Genomic DNA, 17980 nt, shown 5'->3' with positions numbered 1-17980 from the left:
CCTCCGGTCGCCGCCGTTCAGCCGGGAGCGGCGCGGCGGCCATGGGCAGGAAGGAGCGGGGTGAGCGGGGCACGGCAGGGAAGGGAAGGGAAGGGAAGAGAAGAGAAGGGGCGCCGGGGCCGTGCCCGCCGCGGGGCGGGGGTTGGCGGGAGGTGCGCGGCTCTAACGCCGCGGTGTGCCGCAGACAAGAAGAAGTCCAAGAAGCGGCACTACGAGGACGAGGAGGAGGAGGAGGATGACGCTCCCGGGAAGGACTCGCAGGAGGCCGTGCCCTCGGCGGCGGGGAAGCAGGTGGAGGACAGCGGCGCCAAGCTGGACGAGTACGGCGCCAAGGACTACCGGCTGCAGATGCCGCTGAAGGCCGACAACGCCTCGCGGCCGCTCTGGGTGGTACGTGCGGCGCGGCGCTCCGGCGGCGGGGCGGCCGCTTGCGGGGGAACGGCCGTGGGGCGGGCTGGGCTTCACCGTGATTTGCGTAGGACGAAAAGGGCGCCTGTGCCTTTGTCGGCGTGTGCGAAGTGAGGCGAGGCGGCTGGCCGTAACACGGGGTGCTGACCCGGGCTGTGTCAGCCCGGACGCGTTGAGCTTTGTTGCCGTAGAAGGAACGCAGACGAACCCACGTCTGGTCCCTTTTAGAAGACAACTTGTGTCTTCCTGTGGCTCTGCCGGCACCTCTGGTCTGCTTGTGTCGTCTGCTGTCATCGAGGTGCTCCGTCGGCATGAGCAGGCCAGTGCCACGTACTGGATGCACACCCCAAGTCTCGCTGCCTGTTTGGGCTTTCTTGTTAGGTTGGCCCTTTTTCAATAAGATTACCGTTTCTCTTCTCTTTGTTATCTCATTGTTAAGGCAGATGCCTTAAGTTTCAGCGCTGGATGAAACCCAGCGGTAAATTACCACCTAAATAGAGGAGTCCATATCGCAATGGCTGCGTTGTAGGAAAATCCTGATTTTCTTCAGCTAACACTGGCACACCTTCTGTGTTTCCTTGTGTTTCTGTAGGCTCCTGATGGCCATATTTTCCTGGAAGCCTTTTCTCCTGTTTACAAATATGCACAGGATTTTTTGGTTGCCATTGCTGAACCTGTGTGCAGACCGACCCACATCCACGAGTACAAACTGACTGCTTACTCCCTGTATGCCGCTGTCAGCGTCGGCCTGCAGACCAGTGATATCACAGAGTACCTGCAGAAACTGAGCAAAACCGGTGTGCCAGAGGGAATCATTCAGTTCATCAAGGTAGGTCTGTGTTTTTGTATTGCAAAGCCCTCTGATGTCCTTATCTGCTGTATCTGCATTACTGCTATATTTTTATATACATCTTTTTTTTACTCAGTGTTTTTACCGTCTTACTCTATTCTATCATACTGTTACAAGAGAGCAGAGACTTCATCTTACTTTTTCCCTTTTTCTGTTGCATATAGCTCCATAAAAATTGGTGCATTCTGAAAGTTTTTCTTCGAGGTTGTTCCATAAGCAAAACAGCACTGCAAATAAACGAAGATGCAGCGTGTTCTTACAAGAAACTGAATTGCACCCAAACCTAGAATCATTCTTTTGGCTTTTCCTAATGACTGCTGTTGTCTGTTTGCAGCTGTGTACTGTCAGCTATGGGAAGGTGAAGCTGGTGCTGAAACGCAACAGGTAGGCTGTGTTTGCCATAGATGGTGTTAAAGAAGTGATCTTACAAAATCTGCTTGAGAGTAGCCCTGCTGAGGAGAATGTAGGGGTCCTGGCAGATGGAAAACCTAACATGAGCCAGCAGTGTGTGTTTGCTGCCTGGAAGGCTGGTGATATCCAGGGCTGCAAGAGGAAGAGGTGCACGGAGCAGGGGTGACCAGCAGGGTGAGGGGGTGATTGTCCTTGTGAGGCCCCATCTGAAGTAAAATGTCCAGGTCTGGGGCCTCCAACACAGGGATGATGTCAGGCTTTTGAAGAGGGTCCAGAGGAGGGCCACAAAGATGTCCACCGTGCTGGAGCACCTCTCCTCTGAAGACGGTCTGAAGGAGCTGGGCTTTTTTAGTCAGGAGAAGAGAAGGCTGCAGGCAGAGCTCATCACAACCTTCCAGTATTTAAAGGGAGATCATAAACAGAAGAGAAATCAACTTTTTACATGGGTAGATGGTGGTTGGACAAGGGGGAAAGGTTTTAAACTGGAGGAGGGAAGATTGATAATGTGAAAATCTGCAATGCTTTTGATGTGAGGCACCTCTTAAAATTTTTGGTGGTTCTAATTTGTTTATTTTTAAATTACCGCCCCCAAAGTGGGATACATGCGAGTGTATCTGGGCCTGTTATACATCTGAGCACTCACCACTTTTTACTGTAAATTCTTGTCTTAATTAGTTCATAGAGATGTGGGTTTTTTGTTCTTTCAGGTATTTTGTGGAAAGCACCCATCCTGATGTCATTCAGCAACTCCTGCAAGACCACGTTATTAAAGACTGTCGCCTGAGAAATGCTGAAGGTGAAGAAACAGAGCTCATTACAGAGACGTTCACAAGTAAATCAGCGGTACGTATGGCATGCTTTAAAATGATGGAATTTACATCAGGTAAGCTGTTGTGTAGCTTGGAGTCGTTACTGTACGTCAGTCATGTCAGCAGTTTTCAGTTTTGTCAGCCATGCTCTGCCTTGTTAATTAGCCCCATTCCAATGAGTGCTGGGGGGGAGCATCTCTAGTGAACCTTTTGGTGGAAGTTCCTTTCTGTCTTTTTCAGATTTCCAAGTCCAGTGAGAGCAGCTTTGGTCCCTCGACATCACAAGAAGCAGATATTCAAAACAAGCCGGATGTCCCAGCTGACTTATATGAGTTTTATGAGCAGATGGACAAAGATGAGGAGGAGGAGGAAGAAACACAGACAGTATCTTTTGAAGTCAAGCAGGCATGAAAGCTTTACTCTCTTAGCATTTGCAGCTTTAGGGGATGTGCCCTGGACTCAAATAAGCATGAGAGATAACTTAAAGTCTAGTATAGGTTCCTTGTTTAATGTAGGTCACTGGAAGTCAGTGATGTTTCTTTCCTTTTGCCTTCCAAAATCTTGGGATATTCCTTCCCAGTACACAGCGTGCAGACTGCAGAATGTTCCTTCTCTGCCCACAGAGTGTAGTGGCTCACAAGCTAGAGAGGTTTCAGAAGCTAAAGGGAGATCTGTTTGTGCTCACCTTGATTCTGCTTTGTGCAGGACTCGTGAGAGTTCAGTGGAGAGTAAATCTGTTAGTTTCAGAACTTTTTTTCCTCACAATTGTTATTTACAGAAGAAACTCTTGGTGGCTCTGTTTTCCTAGCTTGAGAAGCTGGAGGTTAGAGTGCAGTCCTGATTTGGCCTTCAGAGAGCTTTTGTAAAGCTTGTCTTGTTGCTGCCTGGTCTTGGTGATTCTAGCGAGGCTTTTCTGGGGAAAACAGAAGTAATAAAAAGAGAACTTTTTAATAACCAGAGAAGTAATTGAGAACTGGAAACAGTTTTTGGTGATTGAATCAACCTGTCATGGTGATGGAATAACTGCGTTGTCAGGGTATGAAGCTTTTTCCTATAACAGGTGTGCAGCTTCAGTAGGTCTTTCCATGTAGTACACAAGACCTTTTGTGTCTGCTATTGAGCTTTTTGTTGCAGGGCTTCAGAGCGTAGTTCAGTCACTGCCAGATAAAGAATGCATTTCAGATTAATGTGTCTTACACTTCCATGTGTCAAAATAGCTCTCCCTAGTAGGGGCTGTTATTTCAAATGTTGGAGCAGGAGGGTTCTCAATACAAACCTCAATACAGGGGGGTTCTTCAGTAACAAAGTTATTGAAATGAACTTCAGCTCTTGCAGACTTAGTGAGCATAAATGTTAAATGTGACTTTGACCTATTACTGCATAATCAGTAATTGTTAAATCGTGTAATAATAATTGAGATGTGGAGGATTTAGCACCTGAATCTTTGTCTCCTCCTCAGGAGATGATTGAAGAACTCCAGAAGCGTTGTATCCAGCTGGACTACCCATTGCTGGCAGAATATGATTTCAGAAATGATTCTGTGAATCCTGATATTAATATAGATCTGAAACCTACAGCTGTCCTCAGACCCTATCAAGAGAAAAGCCTGAGGAAGATGTTTGGAAATGGGCGAGCCAGATCTGGTGTTATTGTCTTGCCATGTGGTAAATTACTGCGTTGATTTTTTATTTTTTTTAAGGGTTTTCTTCTTTAGGGATTTTGTTCTTTATTTGCCTGCAATAAAGTAACTTTCAGATCTGTCAGCTGTTTAGACTTCAGACTGTAATAGGGACTGGTCTGGGTATGTGGAGGAGCTTGGGGTGCAAGCAAGAAGGTTGAGACAACTCCCAGAAAGCAATTAAAGAGGGAGAGAATGGGAGACTGCTTATGGCAGTGCAGGAGGTAGCAGGAGGGCCTGAAAGAGTGCATAAAGGGATGTTGGAGGAGATGTGAAAGAGGAACGGAAACACATAAGGACTTGCTATGTGGTGTAGTGTACATAGCTTGCAGGGCAAGTATGGGGGAGATGGCCTCTAGTAGAAGCTTTCTGTAGCCTCCTGGAATTTATCCTGTATTTGAAATGAAGAAAACAGTATGATTGCTTCTCACTGGCAAAAGAAATGTTGGCAGTAATTTTCTTCAGAAAGCAGCTTGTAGAAGGCAATCCAGCTGTCTTTATAGAAGTAGACAATCAATTTCCTTAAGACTACTCTAGTAAAGAAGCAGCGAAGACTGCACTTATGTGATTTCATGTCCTCTCGCACATCTCCTATTGTCCTTTGCTCTTTTTCCATCTATTCCAATGATATCTGTGAGATAAATAGTGAATATCACTCCTTCCACAGGTGCTGGCAAGTCTCTAGTTGGAGTGACAGCTGCGTGTACCGTGCGCAAGAGGTGCCTGGTCCTGGGTAATTCTGCAGTGTCTGTGGAACAGTGGAAAGCGCAGTTCAAGATGTGGTCCACCATCGATGACAGTCAGATCTGTCGCTTCACCTCTGATGCCAAAGATAAACCCATTGATTGCTCTATTGCCATCAGCACGTATTCCATGTTGGGACACACAACTAAGAGATCCTGGGAAGCAGAAAGAGTGATGGAGTGGCTTAAAAGTCGAGAATGGGGCCTTATGATACTCGATGAAGTACATACTATCCCTGGTAAGGAAACGGTGTGCAGGCTCTTATGCTGTATGTACTGGTAACCTTGCTTCTCTCTGTAAAAGCTTGTGGGGTTGTGTATGGGAACTGCTGAACCACGGCCTGAACCTCTGATTGATCACCTGAGGTGAGCCATGAGCCAGCCACAGGAGCACAGGTGAAGGCAATTCAGCTGTGCTGCTGGAAGGGGTGGAGCCTGGCTGCACCTCTCCTAGAGCCATTTAAGAGCTGACAGCCAGTGGGGAAGGATCTCTTCTGGAGATCCCTCTGGAGTTTTGCAAGAAAGCCCAGGATGTAGGTAAGCATTCTATCTGTTCTCTTTTTGTTATTATAACCTGCTTAGCCAAACTCTCTTGTTTATTTTGTAGTTATAACATCTTTATATTCATTGATTATACAGGCTGTTGGCTTGCTCATGTTTAATCCAGTTGGTAAACCCAAGGCATAGGGTTTTGAGACAAACAAGTAAACTGCCATCTTTCCCCACTCCCCTGGCCCAGCGTTGTGGAGTTTAACTGACCTTTGATTTTTCTTGTTTGTTTGGTTTTTTTTTTTTTTTTGAAACCTTTTTGAAGTTCTGTTGTTCTCTACAGTGGCAGTAGAAAATACGAGTGGCCTTCTCCTTTTGTGTGGGTTGATAAAGTGCTTGAGAGGGCACACAAATTAAGTGTGTGTAATTTTGCAGTGGAGAGATTTGTTTGCAGATGGTAGCGCTCTCTTTGGGAACGGGACAGAGTTAATCTGCCATCTTTGGTTTTGAGATGCAATTGCACTGTGGGCTTGGGTGTTATTGTCTATTTCTAGTCCATAAAATTTGAGTAACTGCAGTAGTAACTGTCCAGAAATAGCTGTTGTATTTGAAGACTATTGGAAAGCAGTAAAGTGGTATTAAAGCATCTGTGGAGTTATCCTGGTGAAGTGTACCACCCAGGTTCTGTCAGCTGTTCTATATTGCTGTTGTTTAGATTTGAGTGTGATTTGGTCTGTACTGAAATGATGGATTTCTGGGATGGGCTTTGATTAACAAAGCAGCACGTTGCTGGCACGCTTCTTTCACGTTTCTTCGTGTCATAAACATTAAGGTATAATTTCTTCTATGCCTGCAGACTGCAATCACAGGATTTGAAACTGTACTAAAGATAAATAATTCTGCCTTATGTTGGTCCTGATCGTAACCAAGTCAGCCAAGAGTACTCGTGTTATCTGTCTTTTTATGAAATGCTACATGGCTAAGATAAGTCACATAACCTCTCTCTATTACTTTTCTTTTTGGGGTACAGGAAGTAATACAAATGTAAAAGGTTGGAAGGGTTTTTTAGAGTACACTGAGGTGCAAACAAAGGCTGAAATCAATGTGAAGTTTTGCTGAGCCACAGAATACTGTTAGAAGTGTATGTAAAATGGGATGACAATTCCTAAGACCATGCTTGCTTTGTGTTTGGGAGTTTATTTTCTTAATATGTGACATTGCAGTACTTGTATTCTAAATCCATGCGGGAAAGTAAACAGAAAGTGTGTCTTGTGTTTCTTAGCAAAAATGTTCAGACGTGTGCTCACTATTGTACAAGCTCATTGTAAACTGGGACTGACTGCTACCCTGGTCAGAGAAGATGATAAAATTGTTGATCTGAACTTCCTGATTGGACCAAAGCTTTATGAGGCCAACTGGATGGAGCTGCAGAACAGTGGCTACATTGCTAAAGTCCAGTGTGCCGAGGTGATGTTCTGCTTTTCAGTACTACTGGTGTATATTTAGCATGCTTATAGCTCTTTTAGCTTTTTTTTTTTTTGGGGGGGGGGGGGGGAGAAGAACTGTCAGTATTGAACTGTGTGAGCAGGAAGTACCCTGTTGGCTTTTCACTTAGTAGCTCAAGAAGGGCTGTCAGTAGGCAGTATGAACATGCTGCAATCCTGTAGCTGTCTTCAGCATTGTTTCTCTTTTTGGGGGGTTGTGGTGCTTAATGAGTTCTCTCTAATTTAGCATTTGCAGGGAAAAAACAACCAGCAGCTGCAATGTTGTAGACTTACTCTGATGCAGCTGGCATTTGCATTGATTTCATTTTGTGTTTTAAGCTCAGTTCTGTATGACAGCATTGGTCAGATGGTATACTTGAAGCTGCTTCTGAGAGACTTCAGCTGGTAGTCTGTAGTCTTTCTTGAAAAAAATTCTTGTAACTATTAAAACAAAGAAGGATAGCAGGAAGCTTAAAAATGAAGACGATGCCTGCTTATTTTAAGCCTTAAGGCCTCAGGATGAAAACAGAAGACGTGGCACTAGATCTTGCTATTTCTTTCCAATATAATCATGTGTGATTACAATGCTTGATTCCAATGTAATCATGTGTGAGCTCTTCTTTCCAGCAAATGGATGAGATGAAAATCTAATGTCACGTAAGTGGGAACATGGGAACATTTCACCCAGGCATGCTAGAATGTTGGGAATAGCCTTTCTGGGACAGACTGAAGGTCTGGCCTAATCCGTTGTCTGTGATAATTTTTAAGAGCTCAGAGCAGATTGGGTCATTATATAGACTCATACAGATTGTCACCAGTGTGAATAGATTTTTTGCTGAGCATCTTTTTAACTGAGGAGTAATTATGAGAGGCCTTTTTAAATCTTATTTGTTAAATTTGTACTGTGTGATGAATATGTCAGAAGAGGCCACATACAGAACAAACGTATGTAATTTAGATGAAATTATGCATGCTGTCATGACACGCTGTAGTGTCATTGCATTTGCATAAAGTTCATAATTTCTTATATTTTCAATCTCTACTGTGAAGAAAAATTATCACAGTGACTGAATCTGTGCAGTGCTGTGATATATATGTCAGCTCAAGCACAATGCATGATACTGTGCAGATAAAGCCATTGGAAACTTCTAATAAATTCTGTTTTGAAAGATGCAGGCTGGAGATGTCTTACAGCTGATTATATACGAGGAAAGGATTGGTAAATGTGTTCTGTAATGAGTAAGTGTATCTAGGTTTTCAGAACATGGATGAAAATGAATTTTTAGGGCAAAGGCCTTGACTGCAGTGACAGAAATATTGCACGGTTAATTCCTTTAATTCTACTTCTGTAAAACATAGTAGCATTCAGTGAAACTATCAGATTTTAAACAAAGGACTTCTGTGTCCTGTTGCAATCCCACTGCCTGTTTGTCGTGGATCTCGCTGCCCCAGCGTTTCAGAAGATGATGATATTAGTGAGGTAAAAAGAGTTAGTGGTTCTAGAGGCTAGACCAGTCAATACTTCATTTTAATACAGAAATAAATCAATAAATCACGTTAGGATTTGTGGCCTCTGCTGCATAGGAAGGTATAATGCATTTTCCCCTAATATTGTTTAAATTCTTCCTGGAGTTAAATAGATAACTGGCATTTACTCAGTGTGTATTCTCGAATTCTAGGTTTGGTGCCCAATGTCACCTGAATTTTATAGAGAATACGTAGCAATCAAAACAAAGAAACGGATACTGCTGTACACCATGAACCCAAATAAGTTCAGAGCTTGCCAGTTCCTGATTAAGTTTCATGAGCGGCGGAATGATAAAATCATTGTTTTTGCTGACAACGTGTTTGCACTGAAGGAGTACGCAATCAGACTTGGGAAGTAAGTGTTCACAACTAATGATGATGCTGTTGCTTTCCTCCTTCTTGGAATATTAACTTGTGATCTTACAGATCTCAGTAACCTCCAGACATTTGTTGTAATACTTCAACTACAATTCTCATGTAGGAGGAGTTCAGGAAACTACTCTTTGGATGGAGCTCGAAAGGCAAATGGGATCCTGGGCTCCATCAGGAGAGGGGTGGCCAGCAGGGACAGGGAGGTGATTGTCCCTCTTTACTCGGCTCTTGTGAGGCCCCATCTGGAATACTGTGTCCAGGTGTGGAGCCCTCAGTACAAGAAAGACATTGAGATTTTGGAAAGGGTCCAGAGGAGGGCGACTAAGATGATCAGGGGGCTGGAGCACCTCCCCTATGAGGACAGGCTGAGGGAGTTGGGCTTGTTCAGCCTGGAGAAGAGAAGGCTGCGGGGTGACCTCATTGCAGCCTATCAATACCTGAAGGGAACCTACACCCAGGAGGGGAGTAAACTCTTCAAAAGGGCTGATAACAGCAGGACTAGGGGAAATGGTTTTAAGTTGAAGGAGGGAAGATTTAGGTTGGATGTTAGGGGGAAGTTCTTTACTAGGAGAGTGGTTAGGCCCTGGAACGGGCTGCCCAGGGAGGTTGTGGATGCCCCGTCCTTGGACGTGTTTAAGGCCAGGTTGGACGGGGTCCTGGGCAACCTGATCTGAATGTGTATGTTTGGTGGCCCTGCTAGGCAGGGGGGTTGGAACTACATGATCCTTGGGGTCCCTTCCAACCCGGGTGATTCTGTGATTCTGTGTGATTCTGTGATGGATTTTATGGGCATTGAAAATTAATTCCGTTGTAGAACTGTTTGAGAAGGGTCTCTGTTTAGCACTTGGCTCAGAGGAGTCTTCATCCAAGTTTTCTATGAATAACTTTGTATTTCTCCATTTTTTTAAAATTACTGTTGAAAGCCACTTGGCAAAATTGGGGAGCCTTAAAAAATCTTTCCAGAACTATTTGTGTAATGGACGGTAGCTTCTCTCCTGTCTCTCTGACAGGGGAATGTTTTCAAATGTGTGCTTGGGATCTTTCAAGATCAGCAATCCTATGTGTCGATAAAATTATCTCAAGTACAGTTTGCTGAGGGGTTGACTTCAATGTGTTTGAATGGCTTGGGAAGTGATGACCAGGGAGGATGTTTGCAAGGATCAGGCATACAGCAATTCCTTGGGGAAAATAAGCATTGGAAGCTGGCCTCATGCTTTCTGTGTCAAGCTCAAATAATGTGTTGATGACTGGAAGCTGCGGGGCATTTTGACTGTGTGATTTAATGTCTAGGAATTTTGACAGTACTCAGCAAAACTGCAAACAAATGTTTTTGCACTTTCTAAAATTAATGATCACTTTTCACTATAGTTTAATGGCCATGTTGTTTTGGCTTGCTGTGCATCAAATAGCAGAGCTAGTAGTTCTGGATGAATTCCAACACCCGTGGTCTCTTTCATCTTTTTTTTTTTTTTTAATCTGTCTGGACAGAGATTAGCTGTAATGATGCCTCTGGAATGTTGCTAGCAGTGTGCAGCGCACCGCAGAACAAGAGCCTTTAACAAAGGCACATGCCTAGAAGGGGTGCTTGCAAAGTAGCCCTCATGGTTTATAAGTATGGAAGATGCTGTCGAAGTACAAGCAGGCAGGAGAACTGTGTGAACATCAGGTGCTTGTTTTTCACATTCTTGACTCAATTCTCCTTCCCACGTGATGTGGATGGATCTCCAGTTCATACAGCTGTAATAGCTGAGAGAAAGAGGGGTTGCAGTGCTAGGTGAAACAGAACATTTTAAACAGGAAGTTCTCAAATTGTAGTTTGTCATGGGCATGCTCAGAGTTGGCTTTAGGCATAAACAGGGGCTGCTAGTTTGGTTGTGACAGGAATGATGGGTCTGTGTAGGAGGGAGAAGCCCAGTGGGTGCTGCAGCAGTAGCCTAGGCTGTGCCTGGCTGTGCTGGCTCAGCAGGTTGGTTCCACTGCCTGGTTCAAGTGTGTGGGGCAGGTGGGCTCCCAGTGGAGGGGAATTGGCACTGTGTGGTAGCTGCTGCTGCACCAGCTCCTCTTCTACCCCATTTCATTCCCTTGGTACCAGCAGGGAACAGAACATGCATGTGACAGAAATTATTTTTGCCTTTAACTTTGGAGGCCTCAGAACTCAAATTTCTTAAGCCAGTTTTTACTCTGTCCTGAGTCTGTCATCCAGAGTCATGTAGCTCGTGCTGCTTTTTTCTTTGGTGCTATTAATATGTTCAAATCACTGTGTAACGAGCTCCCTGCTATGATATCTTGGTGCCTGTTAATAAATGAGAAATTTTGAATTGGTTTAATTTGCATATGTTCTGTTTGTTTTTTTTTCAGACCATACATATATGGTCCCACTGCACAAGGAGAAAGAATGCAAATTCTACAAAACTTCAAGCACAATCCAAAAATCAACACTATTTTCATTTCAAAGGTGAGGATGTAGTATGTTGTTGTACTCGTCTTCAGAGTGCTCCTTATATAGGAACAAGTTGTACATGCACATTGGGCATTTGACATTATTGCGACTGATAAAGGTGCACTTTGTACAGAGTTGTTACTGTGGCAATCAGATGCTGCTTCTTTGTTGTAGGTGGGTGACACATCCTTTGATCTGCCTGAAGCCAATGTTCTGATTCAGATTTCATCCCACGGTGGATCTCGAAGACAGGAGGCTCAAAGGCTGGGGCGAGTACTGAGAGCCAAAAAAGGTGAGGTAGTGCTTGGGCTCTGCTCGTTGGAACGCGGTACGGCGTTCAGGTAACTACTCAACTGTTTAGAATACTGGAACGTAGACTGAATAAATGGCAGTATCATGAATAAGAAGGTAGTTTAAGATCCTGTGTGAGAGAAGTGTTGGGGTTTTTTTTTTTTTTGTAATAATGTGGATGCTGTTCTGTTTGTCGTTTGCAGAATCTCTTCTTTCTTTTCTCCATTCTTTTTATTCAGAAATGAATTTTCTTGAATGCTTTCTTGCATTTTCCTTGCCTTCCTGTTATGATGGTTTACTATGCCAAAATAGCATTGTTTCCCCTTTCTGTTTTAAGAACTTACGCTCAGCTATGTCAAATCTGCATAGTATTACTAGAAGCATTCAGTGTTCCAGGAGCCAGAATACCCAGTGATGGTTTTTTTTCCTCCAAACTTGTGAATTTGTATATACTATGTTACAATAAATCTAGCATTGTTTCTATGAGGTATTTCTCTCCTCTAATGCTTGTTTTATTAAAGTTGAGTAGTTGCTGAATGTTTATTAAAGTGGAGGTTGTAGAAAGCTGTATCACTAACAGGAGCAGGAATCCTGTCCATCCATAGCAAAGTGTAAATAGAGTGCTGTAGCATTCACTTCCTACCCAAAGACTGTCAAAATCACGTTTATATCATCAGATTGAATAGTTCATCAGGTTTGTGCTGTTCCTCCCCTCATCCTCCAGTGTATTTCTAGAGTTTAAATAAACTGTAGACTGAAAAGCTATTTGTTGCTCTGGCCTGGGATATCGGTGGAGTTGCAGTGTCACTGTAGCTTCAGTGATGGTGAGCTTTGCTTTTTGTGGTATGTTCTGGACTCAGTGTGGAGATCACCTAGGAAAAAAAACTGTCCAATTGTACTGGCATTTTTTTTCTCTGCTGGGTATGTATGTGAGTAGGATTAAAACTTACTGAGGGGTCAGGGATGTAGGAATTGCTTCATTGGTTTGAAATTTATCTGTGTTTCAGTTTGAAGAATGTGTGTAAGTGCTATTGGGATGCTTCTGTCACTTTGTCTTCTGACGTTTCTATTGGCCTTGAAGTAAGGAGAATTGCTCTTAGGCAGAATTTGCTGGTTGACTTGATTAACTGAATGTTTCCTGAAAGACACTCACATAAGTCTGTTCTATTAACTGATAAATAGGAGATGTTTAATCTGCTGTAATCCCATTTATATCTTCTTGAGATGAATTAGGATGTAGCTCAAGGTGAAATGGTTCTACTTCAAGAATTCTCTCGTTAAGGTAGTAAGAAGCTTGAAAATTGTTTGTGTCACAGCCTGTTGGCACTTAGTTTAGATAGAATGAGTATTCCCTAGGAAGTGGTCATACTTCAGAGGAAATTATTGGTAACTGTCAGGTGGAGAATAAAATTGCAGTGCTTCAGTTCTGTTGGTTGGTGGGTTTTTTGTTTGTTTTTCGTTTGTTTAAAAAATGCACAGACTGGTTTATCCTTTTATCCTCCTTTTAATGCAAACAGATTGCTAACTTTGGCTTACATTGATGAATTTCCATTGCAGTTTCTGTTTAGTTTTTTTGACATCTATTACAATCTTTGTTCTTCTTACTGCTTGTTTGCAAACTATTATGTAAGTAATTTTTTCTTTTACTTTGTTTTGCATGGTTAAGCAGCAAGTTGTCAGGGTACCAGCATAAGTGGGTTAGTCTGAATTTCCTTTTCCATTTAAACTTATGCTCAAGTTATTATGAATGATAGTAGGGATTTCGGCGTGGTGTGCTTTGTCACTCAGTTTATGTAAGCTCAGGATGTAGCTTGTATTTTAAATAAACCTTACAAATTGATTTTGTGGAGAGAATTCTTATTGGAACACTATTTTTACAATTTAGTCCTCTTTTCTTCTTGGTTGTAGTAATCCAAATGGAACTAATCGCTTGGTGGCTTTGTCTCCTAGGCATGGTTGCAGAGGAATACAATGCCTTTTTTTATTCTCTTGTATCCCAAGACACTCAGGAAATGGCATATTCAACCAAGCGACAACGGTTTCTCGTAGATCAAGGCTATAGCTTCAAGGTAATTAATCCATTCTTATTGTTAAACTATGGCCTGTGAATATAACTTTAATTCTTTCATTTTGTGGCTAGGTCAGATACTTGAGAATTACTGTTGGGAAGTGTATTAACGAAGGTTTTGCTTGCGGGCAAAAAAATTTCCTGCATTATTCTGTTAACTGTGTTACTGTGAGGGTAGATACAAGTATTTTAATATAGACTTTAGGAAGGTAAGTATTCAATAAGGGCAGATCTGAAAGTAATGCTTCCTATTGTATTATGTTGGTCCATAGAATCAGAGGTAGATATTGGTGGAATGGCAGCACAGGCTGAATGTTCCCACCAATACTCCGTTACGTGTTGTTGTGCGACAGATGGCAGCAGAGGGGCCCTCTGACAAAATAGTGCCTGCCATGGAAGTGCATATGAAGCAAAGCTGCTGCATATGGGAAGCAGGAAAATTTCCATGCAGGAAAAAATGGCACCCATGGACTTCATTGAGGCTTGCTGAACACTTATGGAGACTAAACAGTGGATGTGAGCACAGTGAGGTGGTGCATTTCAGCAGTGGTGACAGTGACGTGGAAGACAACTGATGTTCCAGATGGCCGTGCACAGCAGTCACACCTCAGATTGCACAGGGTGAAAGCAAGCAGCCTCAGCTGGACTGCGCTTGAACCCAGCTGTTGAAGATCATTAGAGACACACGTGCATTTTGGGACATCTGTGTGGGTAAAACCTGTATGAACTGCAGGTACTCTGAATTAAACTGCTTTGTTATCATTGGCTCTGTTAAAGAGGAGGTCTTTCCATCAAAACAGACGTGCCATAGGCTTTAAATGTAAAAGCTTTGCTTTGTAGTGAGTGTATCTTCACAAAATTGTAAGTCAGTCACCTGCAGGTAATTACAACAGATGAGTCTCTGTGGCTATAGCCAAGAAGATTAAAGAAATCCCTTTTTTATTTGCTTTTATTTGAATATAAATCTTGGATTATAGAGCTCAGTAAGGGGTTAAAATAGAGGAAGATGTTGTCCTAGGAGTTCGGACTTCATGGGAACAAAAGTGCAAATGGCAGCTGAATTTCTGGAGCAGAATTTTAGCTGACCAGTACTGGAATGTTCTTTATTTGAAGATTAGTAGCAAAATGTTAAAATACCTGTTTTCTTCTGTTTGCTGAACTTTAAGCTTTAGACATAGCTGGCGTTGAGCAACAGTAGGGTTGGAAGAAACTTGAAGAAACCATCTAATGTTTCTTCATTACAAGCCAGAATCAACTGTGTATGTCATTCCCAGCTGATGTTTGCCTTCATGACTATTTCATCTTTAGGCAATTATTTCAGTGCTGGTGTCTTTTCTTTTGGAATTTTTATTCCTGATACCTAACATTACTAAAAATTTGGTACTCTCTTAGAAGGGTAACAGTATGCATTTTTTTTTTTCTAGGACTTTCTTCTTTTCATCTGTCAGTAGCTCATTTCTCTGCCTTCCAGCAGAAAGGGAATTATTCTAACTGTTTGCTGAATCACACCTTTCGTCTTTGCTTCTTTTATACAGCCTTGCCATCACTATTTGCTGCTTGGGGTCTAAATTATTTAGGAGTAGTTTGGTTAGCTAACTGAAGGTTAGTTACCATACTGTATATTTTTTTTTTTTGAGGTTGAATGCAGGATAAATTGCTTTTAAATTAACAGCAGAAGAACTTAATGTATCAAATAATCTAATTAGTTTAAACTTGGCATCTGTTCAACATCTTAAAAATATTGTGATGCAGTGGAAATTATTTCTATTTTATGAAATATGCTAGCACTGTTTTGCAACAACTGTAAACATGCTAATGCGGTTCTTCCTGTGGTTCCATTTTGTTTTTGACATGATCGTAGCACGTGCACTTTGTAAACAAGAGGAATCGTAGAGTTCATTTGTTTGTATAATAGGACAGGTTGCTTCCCTGCATAGATTCTTAGAAATACACATTTTTCAGAGAAATGCATTTTTCAACTTAGAAATTGCCACTGACAGCAGTGACACTGCTGACACTTTGTTGCAGGTTGTTGTGCAGTCTCTCAGCTTATTGTGAGTGTTCCTAAATGTGAATGTTAAAATTCTTGGTGTCAGGAAAGCTAACTGATTATTGTTCTGAAATACAAAGTCCTTTAGTGTAAAGTATATTCATGCAATATAAAGCACTACTTCTTAAACTGGACAAAACCTGAAGGTACAGCATAAAGTCAGCCTTCCAATAAGGTTCCTGGTCAAGCTGGCATGGAATTTGGTATACGTTCTCTTGTCTAGAGCTAATGCATTTCCAGCCTGAACATTACAGGAGATTGTGAGGTGGGGGATAACTTGCACACGCACCATAACTGGTAACAGTTCAAAAACCCCCACCTTGTATTGTGCTCTGTTTCTTAGGTAATAACAAAGCTTGCAGGCATGGAAGAAGAAGAGCTTTCATTTTCGTCCAAAGAAGAACAGCAGCAACTTCTTCAGAAAGTCCTACAAGCATCTGACCTAGATGCTGAGGAGGAGGTAGTTGCTGGAGAATATGGTTCAAAGTCAGTTCAGGTAATGAACAATACTTTGAAAAGGATGACCACAAATGCAGTAGAACAGGACTGTTCCATTTTAATTCTGAATGTGATGCCAGCATTGTGCTGCATTGAAATTGCATGTAATGCACTGATGCATTAGTGTTTTGTTTTTTTTCTAAGCTGCATTAGCACTTGGCTAATTAATTCACTAATTTGCCCATGCCCAAAGGACAGAAACTAAGAGGCCACTTATGTAGAGTGAGTGGTAGGCAGTTACTTTCTTAGTAGAAATTCTCCTTTAAGGAAAATAAAAACTGACTTTGAAGGCATTTTGGTCTGAAGGTCTGTGGATGAGAGCTGATCTGTCTAATCACCCACTGCAAGCATGTGTTTTTTCTCTCCGTACTTACAGATGTCACGCCGTGCAGGCACAATGAGCTCTATGTCAGGAGCAGATGATGCAGTTTATATGGAATATCACTCATCTCGGAGTAAGGCATCTTCAAATAAGCACATCCACCCGCTGTTTAAGCGCTTCCGGAAGTGACGGCCTTCGTGTGTGCATGCTATAAGAACTGTGCATCCGTGTACCTCTTTCCATAACTAAAAATATGGATTTGAGACTTCTGGCAGGTCCTCTAAAAGGCATCTTTGTGTGCGTCTGTGTAACCACGTTTTTGCTTAGCAGCATTTATGTTCTCGTGATTAAATGTGAAAGAAGATAAGGAACTAAATCTCATCATGGAGATGTATATTATCCAGTGGCTGGATCCTGTTATACCTGTCTGGTTTTCAGTGTGATGAACAGATTTTATTTTTATCAGCTGAAGACACTTTTTCAGGTGAATTCTGAAAAGGTTTTGTATATGACGTTTGTACTGGTATTAGAAATATTATTTATCTGGTTACTGTCTACTTAGCAAAACATTGATGTTTAAATTGCTTAAATGAAAGTTATAAATGGAGTCCTGATAGGAGCACTTTACGTAATGTTTTTAAGCTAGGACCCAGTTGGTAATCATGACTTAAATTGTTCTAAAATCCTAACAAATTGGTTGAAATATTTGGAAGTTCTAAGAGAAAGAAGGGCTCTGTCTTCAAAGTAAACTAGAGGAGAGCATTGGTAAGCACAAATAAACTCTGTGCTCCATTTCCTTTATTTTTGTTGCTACTGTTGAGAAGTTTCTGAAATAAAAGCTACTTCCCTTGTTATTTATGTACTGTTTATTAGTTACATAATAAAACCATAACTGCTAAACACTGCGGTGTCACCATAGAAGTTACTGTTGGATCAAAGAGTGTTTTGTCTTGCCAGAGGGTGGCTAGGAGGCAAAGGCATGAAGGAGAGATTCCTGCGGCTTTATTCGTAATGAAGTCAATAAAGTAACTTAGTAGAAGACCTGTGAAGAGGTAAAGACCACTTTTAAAAATAAGCAAACAAAAACCCTTCAATTTAATACTGCAACAATTAGTTATACTACTCGTATTGTGGATTTTTTTTCTTCTTTACCTTGCTGAGAGTTTATAGAGTTCTAGGAACAACCTATCAAATAGCATGGATCTTGAGCTGTTGTTTCAAAATGGATTACTGTAAAAAAAGAAAGGAAAAAAGAAAGGAAAAAAAAAAATTGCTCTACTGGAAGGAGTACGTATGGTAAAGCTATCCAAGTTATGTGACAGATGTGTTTCAGAAACAAATTGATTCTTTTTAGTATGAATCCACGGATGAAAAATATTTCTTGAATACAGTAGGCTGAGCTCAGAGCACACAGCACTTGTTTTCAGTTTCTGTATCAGAAATAATTTTGAAAATGAAACTAGTCTGATTCTGTTAAGGCTTTTGTTCTGTCCTCTGATATACCACGTAATGCCTGGTTCTTCTCTTTCTTGTTCTAGGT

At 41.9% G+C, this 17980-nt stretch overlaps 1 protein-coding gene across 2 annotated transcripts; it reads left to right on the top strand.

Moving 5' to 3' along the window:
- On the top strand, window positions 1–17342 carry ERCC3 (ERCC excision repair 3, TFIIH core complex helicase subunit). Of its 2 annotated transcripts, XM_042877809.1 has the most exons (15): window positions 1–60; window positions 185–390; window positions 1001–1237; window positions 1593–1642; window positions 2377–2512; window positions 2719–2883; window positions 3938–4142; window positions 4824–5138; window positions 6671–6855; window positions 8552–8754; window positions 11130–11226; window positions 11386–11503; window positions 13453–13571; window positions 15964–16116; window positions 16495–17342. In XM_042877809.1, the coding sequence occupies exons 1-15, from the start codon at window positions 42–44 to the stop codon at window positions 16627–16629; spliced, it is 2343 nt and encodes a 780-aa protein (XP_042733743.1). In that variant the 5' UTR covers window positions 1–41; the 3' UTR covers window positions 16630–17342. The 2 variants fall into 2 exon arrangements, with proteins under 2 accessions (XP_042733743.1, XP_042733744.1); XM_042877810.1 differs by lacking the exons at window positions 15964–16116; window positions 16495–17342 and adding an exon at window positions 14022–15957.
- The last annotated feature ends 638 nt before the right edge of the window (window positions 17343–17980 follow it).

Source organism: Lagopus leucura, unplaced genomic scaffold, assembly GCF_019238085.1.
Source record: "Lagopus leucura isolate 7727_CA_CO unplaced genomic scaffold, USGS_WTPT01 Super-Scaffold_100019, whole genome shotgun sequence".
NCBI lineage: Eukaryota > Metazoa > Chordata > Aves > Galliformes > Phasianidae > Lagopus > Lagopus leucura.
This window is presented reverse-complemented; position numbering and strand designations above follow the sequence as displayed.